The sequence below is a fragment of the Gadus macrocephalus genome, chromosome 7 (assembly GCF_031168955.1).
Source record: "Gadus macrocephalus chromosome 7, ASM3116895v1".
In the NCBI taxonomy this organism is placed as follows: Eukaryota; Metazoa; Chordata; class Actinopteri; order Gadiformes; family Gadidae; genus Gadus; species Gadus macrocephalus.
This window is the reverse complement of record NC_082388.1, coordinates 15,530,361-15,550,902: the sequence shown is the minus strand read 5'-3', so window position 1 is coordinate 15,550,902 and position 20,542 is coordinate 15,530,361. Positions and strand designations below refer to the sequence as shown.

The 20,542-nt window shown below is 47.5% G+C and overlaps 1 protein-coding gene across 1 annotated transcript; it reads right to left on the bottom strand.

Annotated features, from left to right (window-relative positions):
• Positions 1-985: 985 nt before the first annotated feature.
• Positions 986-20,390, bottom strand: ltn1 (listerin E3 ubiquitin protein ligase 1). The gene is made up of 32 exons (XM_060056881.1): positions 20,230-20,390; positions 19,830-20,036; positions 19,637-19,735; positions 19,313-19,543; positions 19,152-19,204; positions 18,452-18,632; positions 17,887-18,060; positions 17,211-17,401; positions 16,896-17,043; positions 16,538-16,795; positions 16,125-16,433; positions 15,670-15,876; positions 15,507-15,548; positions 15,160-15,349; positions 13,826-14,065; positions 13,056-13,209; positions 12,163-12,313; positions 11,764-11,971; positions 10,970-11,123; positions 10,495-10,608; positions 10,171-10,298; positions 9,716-9,851; positions 9,408-9,552; positions 8,910-9,123; positions 8,139-8,376; positions 7,162-7,239; positions 6,620-6,806; positions 5,967-6,132; positions 3,400-3,620; positions 2,633-2,827; positions 2,254-2,421; positions 986-1,905 (listed from the first exon to the last, which is right to left on the bottom strand). Exons 1-32 carry the CDS (start codon positions 20,269-20,271, stop codon positions 1,843-1,845), a joined length of 5,292 nt encoding a protein of 1,763 aa, XP_059912864.1. The 5' UTR covers positions 20,272-20,390; the 3' UTR covers positions 986-1,842.
• Between the last annotated feature and the right edge of the window lie 152 nt (positions 20,391-20,542).

The following is a 20,542-nucleotide window of genomic DNA, read 5'->3' as shown; positions in this document are numbered from 1 at the left end:
CACACACACACACACACACACACACACACACACACACACACACACAGGCTTGAGTGAACTTTATCATCATTAAAAGGCATAAATTCATTGATTGTGGTTAATCCGTCATCATCTATTTCAGAGGAACTACATTGATGAGAGAGGAGCCATTACGGAGATAAATTATTCAAAATGGACCCAAGATGAATAGCTGCCTCTGCTGCCACATCGCAGGCTAATTAAAGTATTTCCTCAGAAACGAGTGGTTAACAGCAGTAGTCATCACCCAGCTCCATTTCCCTGCAGGTTCATAGAAATGCCAAGGTCTAATACGTGATGTCATCAATATAGGTTTAGAAATGTATTACAAGCCTGCCTAAGAATGGTTAGTTGAAGCTTAGTGTGTGTGTGTACGTGTGTGTACGTGTGTGTGTGTGTGTGTGTGTGAGATAACCAATAATGAAGATAGGTAGACCTACTGCACAGTTTAAATAAGTTACTAATCAACACTTAAACCCAGCATGGCAGATACACAAAATAAGAAATTCCACTTAAATGTTTGCCTTTCAAAAAATCCCAACTTGAGGGCAGCTGTCTGACTTTACTTTTTTAAAGACCATTGTCTGACGGTCCCTTGGGTGGCAATGGGCTGTCAGTTGATTCTACTGGCATGAGGCCGTCATTCACCCAGCAGGGTAGGGAGGGCGGCAAACGTGTGTGTTCAAAAGAAGTGTGGATTGGGTTCTCTAGTGGATACAGGGAGCCAGTTCGTTGCATCAGTGTTTGTGCAGTCTGGATGCTGCACCGTCCAGTAAACAACATTAGTATGCATTTTAATACAAGTAGGCTACTGTGTAGGCAGCCATCGAGTGTACAAAGCATGTATAGTTTTTGTTGTAAGCAAACATGAATGAAGATGAATCAAAAAAAATCATTGTTTTTGTTGTATGGCCACATTATTAACTCCAAAAAGAAAAATCTATAAATGAATAAAATATTCAAATCACAAGATTCAATCTGTTTTTATTTACATTTCAGCATCTTTTAAAAACAAGATTAGCGATAATGCAAGCAAATACGAGATTTGAACATATTTTCATATTTAGTAAGTATTGGATGAGGAATTGAAATAAACAGCATGTTCATTCCTGCCTTATACTTTATAAGGTTTACCCACAGTCACTCCTAAATATTAGGAAATAATCATAAAAGCTAATTCCGCGGAACTTTTTTGAATGATACATTTTTCAAGTCAAGCTACACATTGTCAGATCAAATTTCCAAATTAAAATCTATTTCTATACGGTTCAAAAATACCAGTCAATTGTTTTGGTTTTCAACACATTTGAATCACAAAGGGGCCATATTGACGGGATTGTACGACAGCGATACGGTCAGCAGTGACGCTCTATCCTCACGTAGTTCACTACAAAAGGAATGAACAACACAACATGTCAATCAACGAGGACTCGGCTGAGGCTAAAGTAAGTTATAGTTATACCAAGACCGTTGTAGTGCTACCTGAAGGCAGATGCGTGAAACCGTACCTCAGAAAAGCAGGTTAAGCGGCACAGTTGCAGCCAAGCAAAGGGCCTCAGGTACTCGCCTCACCTCCAAGGCAGCAGTAACCGCCAGTCAATGCTGCCGTCCCGTGTGAGAGCTACGTTATTATCACAACATTGTTATCAGACGTTGATTACAGCCTTTAGCCGAACAGCTCACGACGACAATGTAGTGAAAGTGGGGGTTCTGTGGTTCAGACCGGGTCGGTCTCCGTCTGGTTCCTCTCCCGCGTCTCTCGATGCCACGCGCACCAGTGCACATCTGGGTCAGTGTTTTTTAAAAACCTCGGTGGATGGCGGGCTAGAAGAATGTCTCCCTGCACAGCGGACAGGTGGACTTGTTGCTGGAGGTGAACCACTTGTACTGTAGTGAGGAGGAGAGACAAATGGAAAAGAATAATAGAAATGATGCCTCAAAAAGGAAAGACTATGATAACATAACTGTCTACCGTGTAATGTGATGCATTGATTGTACAACGCAATAAAGCGTCATGCAATTTCGTCATTCGATTTTTTTTTGGTGATATTTGAACGTGTCATTTTATGACGTAATAAAATTAGCTTAATGTCATTTTACGATGTAATTGCAGTTATGGAGTGTCATTTTATGATGAAAAGTAATTAGTGTAATGTAACTGTGATGTAATGTAATCAGATAATGTCATTTTATGGGGTCATTGCATTAGTGTAATGTAATTCTGCGTATTCTCACCAGGCAGGCCGAGTGGAACTTCTTCTTGCAGGTGCGGCAGGCCTTCTTGGGCAGGGAGTAGTTGGAGCCATGGATGACCGAGAAGCAGATCATGCAGTCCTCCACGCCCTCGAACCTCTTGTCCACGTTGTTCTTCCACAGAGCCAGGCCCTCCATGATGCTGCCGTTCTATAGACACACAAGATGGTCAATATAACACCTTAATACATACATATATACAAACACACGGAGCCATGCCCATCAACACACAACACAAATATACAAAGCACACATAGCTGTTTGTGTGAATGTGTGTGAATGCGTGCGAGTATGCATATATATGCATGCGTGTCTATTGGTGCGAGTTTTTTGTATTTGAGTGCGTGCCTGTGGGACCCACCTGGTGAGTGAGGTAGGTGCTGAGCTGCAGCATCCAGTTCCTCCACTGCTGCACGGCCACGCCCACACGGCGCCCGCTCTCCACCGTGATGGAGCCCAGCGGGTGGTTCTGGGGCAGCTGGATCACCAGCTCGATGAAGATGTCGTCCACCGAGTAGGTGGCGATCACCTCCCGCGCGGCCGAGCGCGCCTTCACCTGGGGGGACGGACGGACGGCGTGGTCAGGACGGTCTAGTGGCTCGAGGGTAGGAGCGCTAGCGGACAGGTCCCGAGTTCAGTCTCTAGTGTCCTCAGCCTGCCTGTATTTATCTTTGAGGATAATGTCGAGCCCCTGCCTGCTCCTGAAGGATCCGTCTCTGGATTTACTGAAAGTCACTTTTTATGGGGACTCTTATAGGACTCAATAGCCGACTAAGTACTTTGTTTTAATGACCGTCTTATTTCAACTGAAACAGACCGTACTTTTCTGATTCCAGTATAAAGTAGAAGCGGTCGGCCGTTATGCATGGAAATGAATCATAACGAAAGCTATAAAGACACAATTTTATTGGTTTCTAGGGTTTCAAATGTGTACAGGCATAGTTTAGCTACCTTTCACGATATTGTTTAATGGGCTTAATGCAACCACAAGCTAAAGACAATTTTACGAAATGTTCACACGACACGCATCACCCTGTCTGGGTGGATCTCCCAGTAATAACTGTCTCGCTGTACATTATCCCTTACTTTATGCTACACCAAGTACAGACGCACACAACCACCCCTCACCGTCATGCTGTCGAAGGTCTGCGTGCTGGCGTGCACCGAGGCGATCTCCTGGGCCGACAGCACGGGGCTGACGTGGCGCGTGCTGAAGCGCTCCACCGCCGTGCTGACGCGCTTCTCCTGGCTGTTCCACCACAGCCGCACCATGGCCGGCAGGTCCTGCACCGCGCTGTAGTACACGCCGCACGCCAGGTGGGGGAGCTCCCACTCAACGCCCGCCGTCTCTGCAAGGGAGGGGGGGGGCCGCCGGGGTAGGAACGGACAGCTTGTCATCACGGTCGCGACGGTTAAAGGGGATATATTATACCACCCGGTGTGATTGTGATGAGCCGTTACAAGCCTTTGTTTAAAACGGCCTCTTCTGACATCACAAGTGGGCGTGTCCACCTAGATGTATGCTGGGTAGATCAGTCTACCAGCCTCCCCAGTGGACTGTAGCAAATGTTGCTCATCTATCCGTCATACATCTAGGTGGACACGCCCACTTGTGATGTCAGCAGGGGCAGATTTTCAAAACGGCTTGTAACGGCTAATCACACACTGGCCGGCCTGATCGGAAGATAGTTGCTTACAACAGGCGATTCTAGTACATGACTTATTGCTCTAGCAGTCCCACTGGGAATACGGCAACAATGAAGCGGGATAAACACAGTGTGCTGCCCTTACTGCAGTCCCTCTGGCCAGAGAATACACAGATACACACACGGTCACTGTCTTCATCAATAGAATACAGACATCCTCTGAACCGAAATTAACTTTTTGGCTCACCTGCCATGGGGACTGGTAGATGAAAGAAATCCACTGTCCCGAATAATAAATTGCCTCTTTGTGTCACATATACATTCGTTTCGGGCCATTTCATTGGAGATAATGTGTTACTATGTTGAATACAAAATGAAAGAAGAGGCCAGAGCAGTATTTGGCAATGAGTGATGATTAATTCATATTATTTCTGAAGTCATTTACAGTCTTGTACAGGCTATTTGAACCACGGTAAACGTAGGCCTACTTATTCATTTATCTACCTAACGTTTCAATCGCCCCTCTCTGTCCCACAATAGTATTCTTGCATTAAAAATGAATTTGAGGAAATATGGGAGGATATTAGTATTATGGAATCCAGTTCAAAGCTGAATCAAGCTGCATGCATACTGTGGCTCTGAATGGAGGAACAACAAGTTATTTGCAGTGTCTTCGATCTGGCAAGGCTTTAGGTTGAAGGTTAACTGATAAAAATAATCAAATCGCATTTTTGTTCAGGAAACTCAAAACCTTCATAGATATTTCACTAGTGGAAAGTCTTTGTAAACTCTCCGATGTCGCCGTGCTTTGAATAAAAAAAAGCAAGAGCAAACACGGAACAGATTATAGTTAGTTTAGTCAGACAACAAATCGGCCGGAATATCTCACCAGGCGTTCGTTCAGCAGGCAGCCGTGGGGTATGGAGAACTCTGATATCGAACATTTAAAGCCCAGTTCAGACCAAAGATTCACCTTGCAACGAGACGGTTTTAGAACGTCGCAGGGGCGGTGTGAACGGGTCGTGGCAAGGAGTCACAAGGAGTCGCCAGAGATTGAACATGTCAAATCGCAAGGTCCAGTTTTAGAACGCGGCGATTTAACTATTTCTCTTCAGCCAATCACAGCACAGAACAGCTTGTACGTCACGGCCTTACTCCGTCCCGGTACCGTACTGTCCACTCCAGCATAAAAATATCAGATTCAAATATCCGATATCCGGAGAATGACAAAACAAAGTAACTCTAGCCTACTCTCAAGCAAAATAAAAATAAAAATAATAGCAAACCTAACTAATCGCAAACCTAACTAATCTAACCTAACCTACGCAAATGATGCTGTTGCGGCTCTCCGCTGTGCCAGAGCGTTCACAGTTGCTAGGGAAACCACCTAGCGTCGCAGCCGGATGCAGTGGTGTTCCGACTCCAAGTCAGTTGAAGAAGATACTGCGTTTGGTTCTAACAGATCCTAAACGAGGTTCGGCATTGACGTTGTGTCGCCCCCGCTTACAAGAAATTAACTTGGAGCATAAACAACATTTTGCTGTTTGGCTTTCCTGAAATGTAGCCAAGCCTTTGACCGCTTTGCACGTTCACCTATCCTATTCAACTCTTCTCGGTTTAGCTAAACGCAGATTGGCAGGCAATTCAAATGAATTCAATAACTTCATTAGGCAATCGATGTACGTTTTGTTAACCAGTGATTCGATTGAAATTACATGCATCTCCTCTCTCTCTCTCGATACAACATTACGTTATAGGACCTGCTGGACTCCAATATCCATTATACATAGAGCAATTCTTGCCAGATATTTTATTACATGTCTATTTAGTTTCTGACATTCACCCGCCAGTGTGGCATATAGCCGTCCGGGATTCGCATTTTGAGCTCGCCTGGGGTTCATTTCGGATCCCTGCTAACGGTGACCGTCGGGAGAATACTCAGACATCTTCTACTGTAGCACAGGAATAATGATAGCACAGCGGCAACCTCTGCTGTCTAAGTCCAGGGAAAACACAGATAATACAGAGCCCTCCTCAGGCTGTACTCACTGTCCACGGCCAGAGAGAGGCTCTCTGTGAAGAAGGTCTTGGTGTCCTTGGTGTCGGCGCCCTGGCCCGGGTAGGCTGGGTTCTCAGGCATCATCTTGAAGAGGTGGATGAGGAGCTTGTGGAGGCTGTGGCTCCTCTTCAGATACAGGGAGTACTGGACCCTCAGCTGGTGAACGGACACAAAAGGTTGTTTTTAATACCCGAGGGTACTCTATCATGGAGGAGCAGGTTGAGCTGCAAGGTCGCAGTCAAGTAAAGACCACACACACACACACACACACACACACACACACACACACACACACACACACACACACACACACACACACACACACACACACACACACACACACACACACACACACACACACACACACATCTACAATATCTTTTGGACCAAGATGACAGGAGGATATAGTAAACGTTATATTATTCCCAAAGTGTTTCACATAGCAAGCCTCACATTTATCCATGCAGGCGGAAACCAAGCGACACATTGCTCAAGGACACCTCAGTCCTTCAGCCACTAAGAGCCGGGGACGGAACCAGCTGTTGGGTAGCAGCAGGACTCGGAGCCGTTTGTATTTCACCGGCTGGGTGTTATCACCAGTTGTGAGTGTTGGGTGGGTGGGTGTTGGGGGGGGGTGACTCACTTGCGATGGGGAGGCTTTGAAGAAGGAGAGGAGTAGCTTCCAGGACAGTAGGTAACCAAGGAAACAGGAGTACTCCACACTGAGGGGCTGCACCACCGCAAACTCCCCAACCTGGACCCCCGCCAGCACGCTCTCACACAGGTCCTCACACGCCGACAGCACCGCCATCAGAGACTCTGGGGGAGACCTGATGCACAAAACACACACAAATATAGACACATACCCATAAATCAACATACACAAATAAATATATTGCACACACACACACACACACACACACACACACACACACACACAATACATATACAAAAACAACAACAAAAAAAATCACATGCACACAACTGTCAAAAACGAACACTTGAGGCCACTCCTCCTGTCTACCTCGCAGCGCGGTCCCAGCCAACGGAAGCCTTTTCAAGCTCGGCCTGTCAGACGCCCTCGGGGCTGTCCTTAGCTTCCCTCCATCTGAGGCGTGCCCGTGTGTGCGTGTGCGTGTGTGTGCGTGCGTTTGTCAAAACAAACTCCTTAGCGTCTTCACTCACAGGCTGGGCTCCTCAGCGTCCTCCTCCGTCTTGCTGCTCTCCCCCTCTCCGTCACACTCTGGCAGCCGGCCCATTACCCTGTTGAGACACCACAGGTGAGCAGAGGCGAAGACCCCCCCCCCCCCCCCATCCCCTCGCTCATCCCCATGCCTGGCTGACACAACCCTGGCTGGACACAGAGAGCCTCCCACTAGCCCACCTGGGATCTGGGGAGGTTGAGGCTTAACAGTGTGAGTCCCCTTTCATGGAATACTGTGTCGGAAACAATATCATACACACCTGGGAATACTGGGAGGGAGTGAGGGAGAGAGAGAGGGCGAGAGGGAAGGAGGGCGAGAGAGCGAGCCAGAGGATTATGTTGGGTGAGTGGTGGTCAAATGTCCCTTTGGGGACTGAGCTCCGTATGCAGAGGAGGAAGGGGGGGGTTACAATTTGATTGGTCAAAAACAACACCAGGTGGTATAAAAACACGCACCCCTTAATTATTTTGGATTAGAGTGTGATATAACTGGGTCATAGTTCTTTAAACATGGCTTTTATGGAATTTACCATAGATAAATAATGCAGGCAAGAAATCCAAGAGGCTATGAATGAGCATCTTTTATTCCCTTTTAAGTGTCATCGCCTCCAGCCAGGCACGACGTGTGTACTGGAGATTGGTGCTGACACAAACGAGATAAAGGGAAACTGCATACCGGGGGTTTGAGAAGGCAGCAGTTTAGTTTACTCTCAGAGTATCACTCTCTTTTTTGCCTCATTTCATAGAGACGTTGTTTTAAAGATCGTACTGGTTATACACACCAACACACACACCCCCACACAAGCACACAATCTAACCCCATACTACCACACGATCAAAGGATTTCCTTCAAACAAACATATACCTATATGGAGCAGTTTAGCCTCGCCCCCTCACTGACAACCTGTTTCTCAGGGAAAGGTGTCCCTAGGCTGAGTCTTTAAAAGTGTGGACCTACTTCTCCAGGAGGAGGTAGACGGTGATCTGCAGTGGCCTGGCCTTGAACAGCAGCAGGGGGCACAGGGTGTTCAGAAGGGTCTGTAGAGGTGCGGGAAGGTTGGTCTTTTGGTCCGCTATCAAGTTTGCCGGCAGGGAGTTCTTCAGCAGCTGCGGCACTGGAATGTAGGTTAGAGCCACGCCCACCGACCGCAGCACGGCCAATGGGAAGAGAGGGTCATCCGGCTCAGTGAAGGCGTCTGAGGAACGAGGGGTGGGGAACAAACATTGGATGTCTCCCTGGATGTCAGGAACATGATATGAACAGATGCAATGCAGAGGACTCAGTCTACTGAAAGAGGTAAGCAGTCTGCTGAACAGAGTTTGGGAGCTCGTCTTCCGAGCCACGCAATCGATTGCTTAACCGCCAGTACAATAAATCACAACAGAAAGAACAAAAAGTAGATTGAAAATCAACGCCAAACTGAAGACACCGCCAATAAACTGCTAATAGCCCTGTGTTTCAACAAGAGCTTAAACAACAAGCAGCATCTGAAAACAGCCGCATCTGTGGCCCGAGTGAATTCTCGCGGATAGATTGCAGAAAAACTGTGTTGAAAATTATGCAATGCAATTACTCTATAGTTTACAGTATAGTGTGTATACCACACACACACACACACACACACACACACACACACACACACACACACACACACACACACACACACACACACACACACACACACACACACACACACACACACACACACACACACACACACACACACACCTGTGATCTTGACGGGCAGGTGGAGCAGGAGGCTGTAGATCCCCTCGATGAAGAAGTCGGTCCATTCCGCCGTCAGTTCGGCGGGCAGAGTGTCGGCGGTGGTGGCGGGGGGCGCCGCGAAGAAGCGGCTCAGCTCCACGATCAGCGACGCGTTCTCGCACACAAACAGCTGCACCCAGGGGCTCCCCAGGCCGCTCACGTTCTCACAGGCCGTCTGCCGAGCACCAGCCCAGAGTCAGACGTCTTGCGTCAGCGCGTTGCACAAACACGTAAAACACTTTGTCGGAAGCCTTTCCCATTCCCCCCCCACCCCCCCAAAGAACGCCGGCTTAGCTTTCGCGGCAGGAACGCCAAAGGGAGACTTACTTCCCCATGTTCGCCAGACAAACCCGTCTAGGAAATGAGTGGGGCTGGCAAAGCCAAGGTGAAGCCCTCGGTTTGCGTCATTCGTTTGAACGTGAGTGGCGGGGGCGTTGCGTCATCGTTCGGCCGGCTTACCTCGAGCCACGCGAGCATGCAGCACAGCAAGAAGTCCCACTGGCCTCCTCCGAGCGCAGAGGAGGAGCTGGAGACCAGCCAGGACAGGAAACGCATCATTTCCACGGTCAGGATCAACTGGTCTGCCGACGCCTTGGACAGATCACTGAGAGAGAGAGCGAGAGCGATTTCTGTTAGCGGGGATGAGAGTTTGTGAGTGTATTTTTTAAGTGGAGGGTCAACGGTGTCCAGAGTGGCTGGAGTTGCTCTATTCCCCGTTTATGCTCTGAACAGAAGCTCTGCCAGATCTGAGGGGAGGTTCTGGTTACCTGCTGAAGAGGAACCAGTCCTCCCGGCTGTTCCTCCATTCCATCATGGCGGCCAGGACCGCCTGCAAGACCTCGACCTGGACAGGGCTGTTCTCCTTCAGACAGCACAGCAGCACCCCCAGACAGCCACACACATCTGGAGGACAGGTACCACACACATCTGGATCCCAGAGATACAACACACACACCTCCATCAAGGAGATCACTGAGATCTGGATTCAGGAGATGCCATACACATCTGGATCATGAGGATACCCAACAATCTGCATGACAAGGATCCCATACTCCTCTGGATCACGGAGATACCAACACAAATCTATGAGCAGAAATACCACATCTGCATCGCAAAAAACAACATGCTTCATGCGATTCAGACGTGTGACATTTCGTTACATCAGGAGTGTTGGATGCGTGTCCTCCTGCTAATGTTTATTTAGTGTTTTTGATGCCGTTACCATCGTTCTCTTGCCAGTTGATGATGCCGGCCGTGGCATGGGAACTGACTGACCTCCGTTCTTCTCTGGTCATGATGGGGCACAGAACCTGGAGTGTGCTCAGTTTGGCCCGAGACACCGGGAACCAACTGACAAACACAATGGCAGATTGATAGTAATGGCACCGGGCTAATGTTAGCATGAAGATAGGTAAATATCGAACTGTGATCCGAAGGTGATGTATTGTCGGCTGCTCCTACAATAAATCCATCCTGGTTTGTTTGTGCAAGTAAGAAATTGAAAATATGAAAAAAATATATATATAAAACCGGATGATTGATTTACCTTGCCGGGTCTCCATAGAGCTTCCTGACGTTGCCGATACTGCTGGTTGCCACGGCGTCCATCTGGAGATACGTCTCCAGACATAACGACCACAAACCGCCTTCTGCAACTGACCTATGGAGCAGCGACAGCGTTCCAATCACACACTGTAGCCACGGCGAGACTTAAACCCAGAGCGCACAAACACAAAAAAAACAAGATCAGATTGTACAGTAGCTCCGTTGTTTGACAACAGAGATTGGATTTATTGATCGCCTCGTCCCCCCGCCAGACTCCATTAATCCAGTGTTTTGCCCCCTCTAAATCACTCGGTGCCGTTATGAAGCCAGAGGCAGCCCAGATTCCGCGCAGCCAGGATGTCATTAAGATGAGATAAGAGGATGCTTTATCAACCCCACCCACCCCCCACCCACCCCCCCCGAGGGAGCGGGACAGTAGGGGCTTTTCCGTTGTCTGGAGGTGGCCCCCTCCTTACCTGCTGTACAGGGTCTGCAGCAGGTCGGTGACGGGGACCAGTGTCCTGCAGCCCGACGAGCCCCGGTCCGTCAGCAGGCTGTGGTGCTGGGACACCGTAGGGAGGCTGAGATCCATCTCCACGCACCACTGGACTGCATACAGCAGCTCAGACACTGGGGAGAAGAGAGGCGCCGAGGTATACCAACAAAAACCAACACATAAGCGTTTATCAAGTATTGATGTCCCATCTAGCACTAAGGGGTGTAAATAATATAGTTGCTTCAAAACAATGAAAAAAAAAAAAAGAAACCAACTTGAGATCTAGTGAGTCTGTGGCTTGTTCCAATATCCATACTATCCGTACTTACTAGCCTTAGTTTGAGTCCGTAGGGCGTTCCAATTCAGATAGGGCGAAAATAAGTGTACTGAAAGGACCCAGATGGTGTACTCAAAACGGTCAAATCGCGAAGTGTGGATCGATGTACACTTTTCGTACTCAACAAAAGCCATCTTAGCTACGTAGCGGAAGAGGGCGGAGCCAGGCTGAGCCAAAGTCGGCGCATTTTCCACATAGCCTGCATTAATAAAGAGCCATTTTGTAGTTTTTTATGCTGCTAGGCGTAAAGAGTTCACAGTTCAAAGCGGGACGTTTATTGCGGGGGAGGAGCCGTGATCGTAATTTCCGGTTAGTGCACCACGGAGTATTCGATTTGGAACAACACTGACATCTGAAAATTAGCGCACTTAGCGAGTACGGATAGTGCACTACGTTTAAGTGTACTCATGGATATAGGATCACGCCACTGGTCTGACCTGTGTATTTAAGGTCTGAGTATAAGGACAAGTCTGCCCTCTGCTGGTCTGTGGGAGACACTGCGGCCATCTGGATTACTCTCCCCAGCAGGGTGCAGGCACAGAGGTGAGCTGGCACCTGGGACGACAAGGTGGACTTCCACACATCCATGGAGGGGTAGTCACAGGTCATACGGAGACGACCCGACAGCAGAGGACCCTTCAACCACTAGATAACAGAGAGAATATTATAGTGTAATATGACAAACATGCAATACAGAATAGCAGTGTTAAGTGAGTGTGGGTATTCTTTGGAAACATGAACAAAATAAACTGCCAGTAATGTTAGGCTGAACCTGGACAACCAATAAAGGAATAGAACAACATCGCACAGTGGGAGGATGTGATTGGACGGCTCACCTGAGGGGGCAAGGCCTGTCTGACGGAGATCCACTCTTGTGGGCTTGGGGTCAGGAGGGAGAGGAAGTTGGGGAGGAGGGGGTTGTCCTGGTTACGAGCCGTGGTGAGGATCTCTACCACGCTCTCTACTGCAGAGACCAAAACCTGCAAACTGGAGCGCAACAGGAGCAACGCTCAGTCGGATGCAGTTTATGAGATTTAACACTTCAAAAATAAAAGCGTATGACTAACTAGGAATAAAGATATTTATGGTAGTCTCAAACAATACTGTACACTTGATCTGTCTAGTTATAGCTTGGAATCATTTGACATTAAAGACAACGGAATGTAATTTATTATTGTACAAAATGAACTATCATTCCATGATCATCAATCGTTTTTTTAATTGATTAATGAATCAATTATTTTCTATGATTGTACTCCTAGTCCTCCCTTGAACAAGCGATAAGTCGTTTTTTCTTAACCCTGGGGAATTAGAGAGAGGATATGTGGTCATCATTTGAAGCGCTGTAATTGTAATAATCTACAAATAAACTCTGAAACCACCCAGGAAGAAAATATTTTAGCACTATAATAATCAGAGTAGCTGATTAAATCAGAGAGTGGGAAGTGAGGGTGGAAAGATTTTTGGTGGGCGAAGAGCCATTCACCGATTAAATGAACCAGTTAACCAGTCCCCGGAGAAACCCTAATAGATGCGAGCCAAAAGAAGAATAACAACGACTAGATATAATGAGGTTTTTGGGGGGGAATTTGAGAGGAATATCAAAAACATGTTTCACAATAAAGAAATATCGCTCCCTGGGACGTCCCCACTGGGCCTATCTGAACCGTCGAAGCACCCTCCTTCCCCACCTGGGAAAGAGGTTAAGTGTCTGGTTTAAATGAGTCACCTCTTGACGTCCAGAGAGGCCGTGAGCAGCTGCCTCTTCACCCAGACTGCTGCGCTGCACAGGAAGCCACTGTCTTGGAGCTGGTCCCCAGAGTGCTGCATCAGAGCCTGGACCCCGGCCACACACACAGCCCTGAGCTTGGATAAAACAGAGACTAGAGGGAGACGGGGAGAGAGAGAGCAGGACAAATGGTCAGACATAGACGCATCATTAATAACTCCAGCCACCTGTGTGTGTGTGTCTCTGTGTGTGTGTGTGCGTGTGTCTCTGTGTGTGTGTGCGTGTGTCTCTATGTGTGTGTGTGTGTGTCTCCATGTGTGTGTGTGTGTCTCTATGTGTGTGTGTGTGTCTCTATGTGTGTGTGTGTGTGTGTGTGTGTGTCTCTATGTGTGTGTGTGTGTGTGTGTGTGTGTCTATGTGTGTGTGTGTGTGTGTGTGTCTCTATGCGTGTGTGTGTGTGTCCTATGTTTGTGTGTGTGTGTGTCTCTGTGTGTGTGTGTCTCTGTGTGTGTGTCTCTGTGTGTGTGTGTGTGTGTGTGTGTGTGTGTGTGTGTGTGACTAGGCCGAGATGGTACTGTATGTGTGCGTGTTTGTGTGTCTCTGTGTGTGTGTGTCTCTGTCTGTGTGTGCCTCTGTGTGTGTGTGTGTGTATGTCTCTGTCTGTGTCTCTGTGTGCGTGTGTCTGTCTCAGTCTGTGTGTGTGTGTGTCTCTGTGTGTGTGTGTATCTAGGCCGAGATGGGCCTGTATGTGTGCGTGCGTGTGTGCTCACCAGACAGGTGTGTGTTGCTGTGGTCCTGGGCGGTGATCTGGAAGGCGGTCAGCAGCAGCTCCTCAGCGGAGGCCAGGAGGAGGCAGTCGGTGACAGAGGAGTAGAAGGTGGAGGCCACGTCACAGATGAAGCAGATCAGGGGCTCCATGCCGCCCTGGTCGGCCTGAGCCTTGGTCTCAGACAGCGTGGCGTGCAGCTTCTCCAGGATCTTCTCCAGGTACACCTCCCCTATCAGCGGCTCTGTGGGGCGAAACAAACAACAAGGACCGCATTTTGAAGCTGCACAAAAGAAGCCCCCATTGCAAGATATGCGTGCAGACTCTCTCATCATAATGGTGGAGGCCTGGACATAGAGCAGGACTTTTATTTGTGGACGTGGTGAGATAGGGGGCTCTCCTCCCTGGATCCCCCCCCTGCCCTTGTGAAGGAGCGACTCTCTCTCACATGTTTCTGATTGAACTTATGAAGTGTGTGTGTACAACCGGAAAGACCACTCTACGTAGGGGATATCTGCACAGGTATCTCTGTATGGGATTTCTTGCAGTAGAAAATGAACATTGCATTGTGGTACAGAGCTACATCAACACCAGGTGTGGGCTCTACTGTCTCCAAATACAAGTTGTTCCTTGCAAGTTATTAATTAATTGTACGCAACTGTGTTTACAAGTTGAAGACACAAACGGAAGATGGGTATTAAATACAGACTAGCTTGCTCCTGTGAGCAGAAATACCTAATGAAAGACCTAATGCTCTCTGGGCTCTCCCTGATCAGGTCATGTTCTACATATTGCCGTGTTCTTGAAGAAAGTAGTTCAATCCGGATCGCTTTTAACTCACTTTACTTGTTATAGTATTTCGGTATGGTAACTATGAAGCAAAAGGAGGGGAATTGCATTTAACATGCGTGGAGCGACATACCGCAGAGCTATCTTCTAGCCACGGGGCTACCAAAAGGGCTGCCATATGTTTCTGACCTGATCTGACTCCCGCACCGCATTTGTATCAAGTAGGCGTGGCCTATGTGACGTATTGGCTCCGGCTTCCTCACCTGTCTAAAGGTGCTGCCATCTGTGGCTGGAGTAGTTATTGCAGCTTATATGTTCGATCCTGCTTCCTTGTGGCTATGTGGGGGTTGCTTATGTGCTTAAAATACGTAACAGTATTTGAATGTGTTAAATAGAGAGTAAGGATATAATATGCAACTTTGGGCTTGCATGAATACTTTGAATATGAATTGAACTATGTATACAACTAGAATTTGCTAGAACTACACCTACTTTTCTTGCATGCTACTGTAGTGATATTTAGCAAAGAGAGAAGGAGCAATAGTTTACCGTTGTTGTGCTGCTGAGACAGAACCAGGCTGATTAGAGTCCAGCTGTGGGTGTTTTCATTGGAGGACAAAGTGGCATGGCCTCGCCCCGTGTTGCAAAGCTCCTCGGCCAATCCAAAGAGCCGCTCACCCAAAACTGAACCTTTCAACCAATCACGGCAGCTCTTGAGGGTCTCAGGGCCTTCATTCGCCTGACGAGTAACAGAAAATACTTCAATTTAAAATATTATACAACCATATATATATATATATGGTTGGATAATATTTTAATTTGAAGTCTTTTCTGTTAAATTATAAAAGAAAATACATCTGAAGCCAAAGAGAAGGATTGATAAAATTGTCACTTACTTTTTGTATAACATGCAAGAGAATTTCCCAGGGCAGATTCATCTGTGTAGAGAGGGAGCAGTGTTGGTGATTCATGTCAAAAGCATTACTAACCCCCTGGTCTGTCACAAAGAGGTCCTTTGGGGACATGTAGACATGTCAGCGTTGCAGGGGGCTGCTGTACCATGGTGATGTGGTTTAGGATGCGGAGGGTCTCCTGGGGGCTGCAGCAGTGCAGGGAGCTGAAGATCATGTCCACCAGGTGGTCACTTTGGCTCCGCCCCTCTTCAGACAGCCACGCCACCACCCGCTCCAGCAGGAAACGCATCGCCATGTTTTTCAAATCTACCGCCGGGAGGCTCTGTTCTTCACCCTCTGACTCCATCAGCATCTGGTGAGAGGTGACAGACGTTCAGGGGAAACAAACACACACAGAGTCGATTAGAAGAAGATCAACCCCAACTAAAATCGGAGCGTACCTGTCTTAAACGTTCCATCCTGCATGGATGTATCTGAATATACTTTTTAGGTCATTTTTAAGACTACACAATGCAATTACAAATGACTCTTAGAGATTTTAGTGGATACATTGGTGCAATAATCAGCTTAAAATGCTGTAAAAAAGGACAGGGGACTCACGGCGAAGACCCTGGGCGTGTGGAAGGAGCGCAGGAGGAGGGAGAGGAAGACCAGGTGTCTCTCCGACTGCTTCTCGTTCACGTACACCAGACACAGCTGGGCCAGCTGGCACACCACCGCCTCCAGGCGCTCGCTCTCCAGCGACCCCACCAGCCTCTTCTGCTGGGGCTCTCCCTCCGGAGGCTCGCCCCTGCCGCCTCGCTCCGCCCCGTTCCTATCCGCGTCCCCGGGCTCCGAGAGGCAGATTTTGACCGATTTCTTCTTGTGGCCCTGCTTCCGTCCCGTCACCTTGTCGGGGTAACGCATCACCTGAACGAACGCCACGCCACAGGTCAGGTTTCACTAACTCAGAGGGAATGAACCTCAAAGATCTTAGAGATAGAGAAGCCCTTCTTGCCACGCCCACTACTCACCTGTAACAGGGTGGCCACGCCCTCGAGAGCCTTTTGATCTGCTTCTTCGGTGTCAACGAACCCGACCAGCAGAAGACCAATCCCCTCCCAAAAGTCTCCCAGGAGAGTTTGATATACATCCGCCCCTTCTTGGGATCCATCGCCACCATGAAGACCCGCCCTCTTCTCCCAGGAAATGAGCATTTCCGTAACCAAGAGGAAGAGGGGGCCATTCTGCAAGGATGGGTTCCCGACAGCACTTTCCAATAGCGGCAGAAGCTAGTGGGGGAAAAGCATAATATTGTGCCAGATTATAGGACACATTTTATTTAATAGTAACTAATGAAAAACAGACATTGGTGTGGCCGTGTGATCCTACCTGCTGTGAAATGAGCATCTGTTGTATTTTCCTCTGCTCTTCCCCTTCTTCTGTGTGTTGCATAACACTGAACCTCATGCACTCCACCACGGCAGTGACGATAGCAGCGCTCTCTGTTGGGCTGGTCAGAGCCCGCTCAGCAGACAAACTGACATAAACAGAGAGAGAGACCTCAATGACACAGTTTATCTCCCATTTCAACATGTGTGCACATGCACACAAACATTAAGCAGAAAACTACAATCAAGGCAATTTATCAAAAATGTTGTTATGTTATAGACTTATCGTAAAATAAATGTTATGCACATAACTCACCCCTGGATGAGCGAGGTGAAGAAGGTGGTGTAGAAGTCTAGGGCTGGTTGTGTGACCTCCGCGGGCAGTCTGCTGACTAGGGGCATCAGGTTTGGGTGAAGGGCTTTGGCCATGCCCCCGCCGCCAGCCCTCAGTAGAGCCCAGAGCTTTGGTAAGAAGCCCTTCCGGGCATTGACATGTGTCCAGCAATCCTGGAACAAGAACCGAGGAGACCGACAGATCTATTTCTACGCCATGCAAATAATAATCAAATACATGTAAGTACCGTAAGTACATTTGTATCCTACACTTAAACACTTAAACCTACATCTTCACCTACACCAATGATGACTTTGACTCATTATCGATGTACCATTGTGTTATCTAAATTTGCAGGGTGTTTGTTTAGTTGTAAAAACTAAATGGGAAGTCATGTTTTACATTACGACGAAGGACTAATTGCTCTGAACAAACCTTAAATGATACACTACATGTACTTAGCATCTTCAAAAACAAGTACTTTTTGGCACGTACAATTAGAACAAATCAAATAAATACAACAGGAGAGGAAGGAGGGAGTGCAGCAATGTTACACTTATGACGTTTAACAGAACCGTTACTGGAAAAAGTGTTTGATAGTTATAATAAATGGAGGGATGTAAAACAACATCCACACAGACAAGCAGGGTGTACTCACGGGGATGGTGGTGACCACGTGGAGGACGGCCTCCCAAAGGGGGGGCAGTACCACCGGGTCGGTGTCCTCGATGCTGAGCAGCACGGCGGCCGAGGCCCGCGCCGCCTCCTTGTGCACCAGGCCAGGGGTGTACTGACACAGAGCGGACACCACCTCGGACAACGCCCCGCGGACCTGCAGAGGCACGGCACCATCAGTTCATGCATCATCGGCCCCCCGCAAACAGTCAGACTACTATGCTACATTCAAATACAACTGCATTCTGGGTCAGTTGGAGCCAGCAAGCCTCAAAGATAAGCTTGATATGTTTTTTTAAGTGAAGTTTGAGAGGATAGTTTAGTGGCTAGCCTGTCTGAATCCCCGCCAGAAATGTTTGTCTTCAATTCCCAATTTCCCGGCCGGAGTAGTTGGATAGTAGGAATAAAAGAAAACACAAAAAAGTACCAAAATACTAAGCAGTCATATTTTCAAATAGGTTATAAAAACAGAACATGTTTACCAAATCAAAGAGGAACAAATTAATTAAGCACATTGTTAAAAAAGAGCAGTGATGTTTTAATGTTACCTGTGGTGTTTTATGTTTGCTGTACTTCCAGAATTTGGCGGAGCTGATGAGCTGCGTCAGTCTGTCTTCCAGAAGGTTCCGGTCACTGTCCGGCAGCAGGTGCAGCAGCTTCTTCACTCCCAGGAGAGAGCTGGTCAACATGCGGATGAACTTAGTCTCCCTCTCCTCCTCTGGGACACTCCTAGGTAGGGTTAAAGGTTAGTCCTCGACTGCCCATGAGGTACACACTAGGGGTGTGCACGGGTACTACATATGTAGTATGTACACGTATCCGGTTAGTAAATCATAACCACTTAGGAAAAATCTGTAAACGAAAACCGTAAAAAATAAAGAAAAAAAAGGATATAATAATATTCACCGTGCCATTGTTTCAATAGGAATCGCGACGGTCCTTACTTTCAACATAAGGTTTACATATTTATAATTCGAAATTCTTCCAAGCCTTTATACCACAGATACTCTAGGGTCGATATCATATAACCGCGTTGTCTGATCACAGTTTAATTCATTTTTTACAATTTACCAGCTCTCGTTTTGAAGAATATTCACCGCGCCATTCGTTTCAATGGGAATCGCAACGGTCTATACTTTCAACATAAAGTGTACATATTTATAATTTGATTTATAATTTTGGCCGTTCACACCCCCAGTGGGACCCCACACATGGGCAGCATCACCGAACGTCCATCCGTCAACTTACTTTGGGTCACTCAAGGTGTCTGCCGTTTCTTTTAGCAAAGTATCTTGTAGCACCTAGGACAGGACAACAAAAGGCAATACTTTAGAACACCTGGTCAAATAGTCATAATATGCCAGCCATGCTTAATATGATTGATGACGGGTATTTTTTATATCACTCACATTGAGGATCTCGTCTCTGCAGAAACTCAGAGCCTCCGTCTGTTTGTTGGGAGGGAAAGCAGCAGTGAAGGCCAGGCAGGCGGCTGAGGCTGCGGGAACATAGGTGTCACACTGGGCCATCAGCCAGTGGCCCATTAGGCCCTTCAGGAAGGGGGCAAGGCTGCGACGCACTTTGAGGACCAACTGCTCGAAGGCCTGTTGGGTGGCCTCTCTCACGCGCCGATCATGGTCCTGGTGTGCCACACACATCATTTCAACATCACATACCCACAAAGCATAAGGATGAACAACGATTTGTAATCGTTTGCTTGAGATCAAGCTCACCACTGATATCTTGCAATAAATCCTCGGCCAGTATGGGAGGACACCTTTCACCTCCTCGGCATCTCGCTCTTGACACATAGTACCAAACTCCTGGATCGCCTAAAATGGAAAACAGTATTAATACTTTGCTTAATATTCCAATGTTGACAGTCATGTAGTGACGTTATACCACGTTTAACGAAATGCAGCTTGCCTTCAGCTTGGTGACCGTATCTCTCTTCGACATCTTCCTGAGGACTAGACGAAAATCAGCATCTACTAGGCTGTCTATCTCCTCAACTCCGTGGACTGCGGGGACATAACCCAGCTCTGACGTGACCGTGGAGCCGAAGCCAATGAACCCCGGTACGACACCGCTCTCCCGGGCCAACAGCTCGGCAGCTCGACCACTGCTAGAAGGCTAGTGAAGCGGAAAGTTGTGTTTAAGTCACACACATAGACTAACGTTACTAGCCACGAAGTTGAAATGATAATCAAAGAGTACCGGTATAGTAAGTTAGGTTAACAGTCAACAAAACACATGCTGTAACGGTTACATAAACTAAATGTTTCGTAGAATCGTTTAACCTAATGTAAGAGTTACTAGTACTTACCCTAACATTTCCTTTCGTTCGCTGTTTGTTCTTTCCCCCCATTATGTGTTACTAATATATAGCTAAATTCATAAGTTGAATGAGATGAGAGTAGCTAGCTGACTAGCAGAGATAGCAGGCCTTGCGGAGACCACAACACGCCAACAAGCACACCAATCAGGTTCGAGGAAATATCCAGGGCTTCAAGTTATTAGACATCAAGAGCAAACACACGTTGGTTGAAATAACGTATACCGTTTGTATGGACCATAGACTTTATAAAATAGCCATGGGAAGAAGGGGTATTTTAGAGAATGTATTTAACGTGAATTAT

What these genes read in the sequence shown, in the direction of transcription:
- ltn1 (XM_060056881.1), bottom strand. Translation starts at nt 20,271, where the DNA reads ATGGGGGGAAAGAACAAACAGCGAACGAAAGGAAATGTTAGG. An exon ending in GCAGAGACGAGATCCTCAAT is followed by an intron (nt 19,205 to 19,312) that starts GTGAGTGATATA and finishes GTCCTGTCCTAG; the next exon opens with GTGCTACAAGATACTTTGCT. An exon ending in CTCAGACCTTAAATACACAG is followed by an intron (nt 11,124 to 11,763) that starts GTCAGACCAGTG and finishes TCTTCTCCCCAG; the next exon opens with TGTCTGAGCTGCTGTATGCA.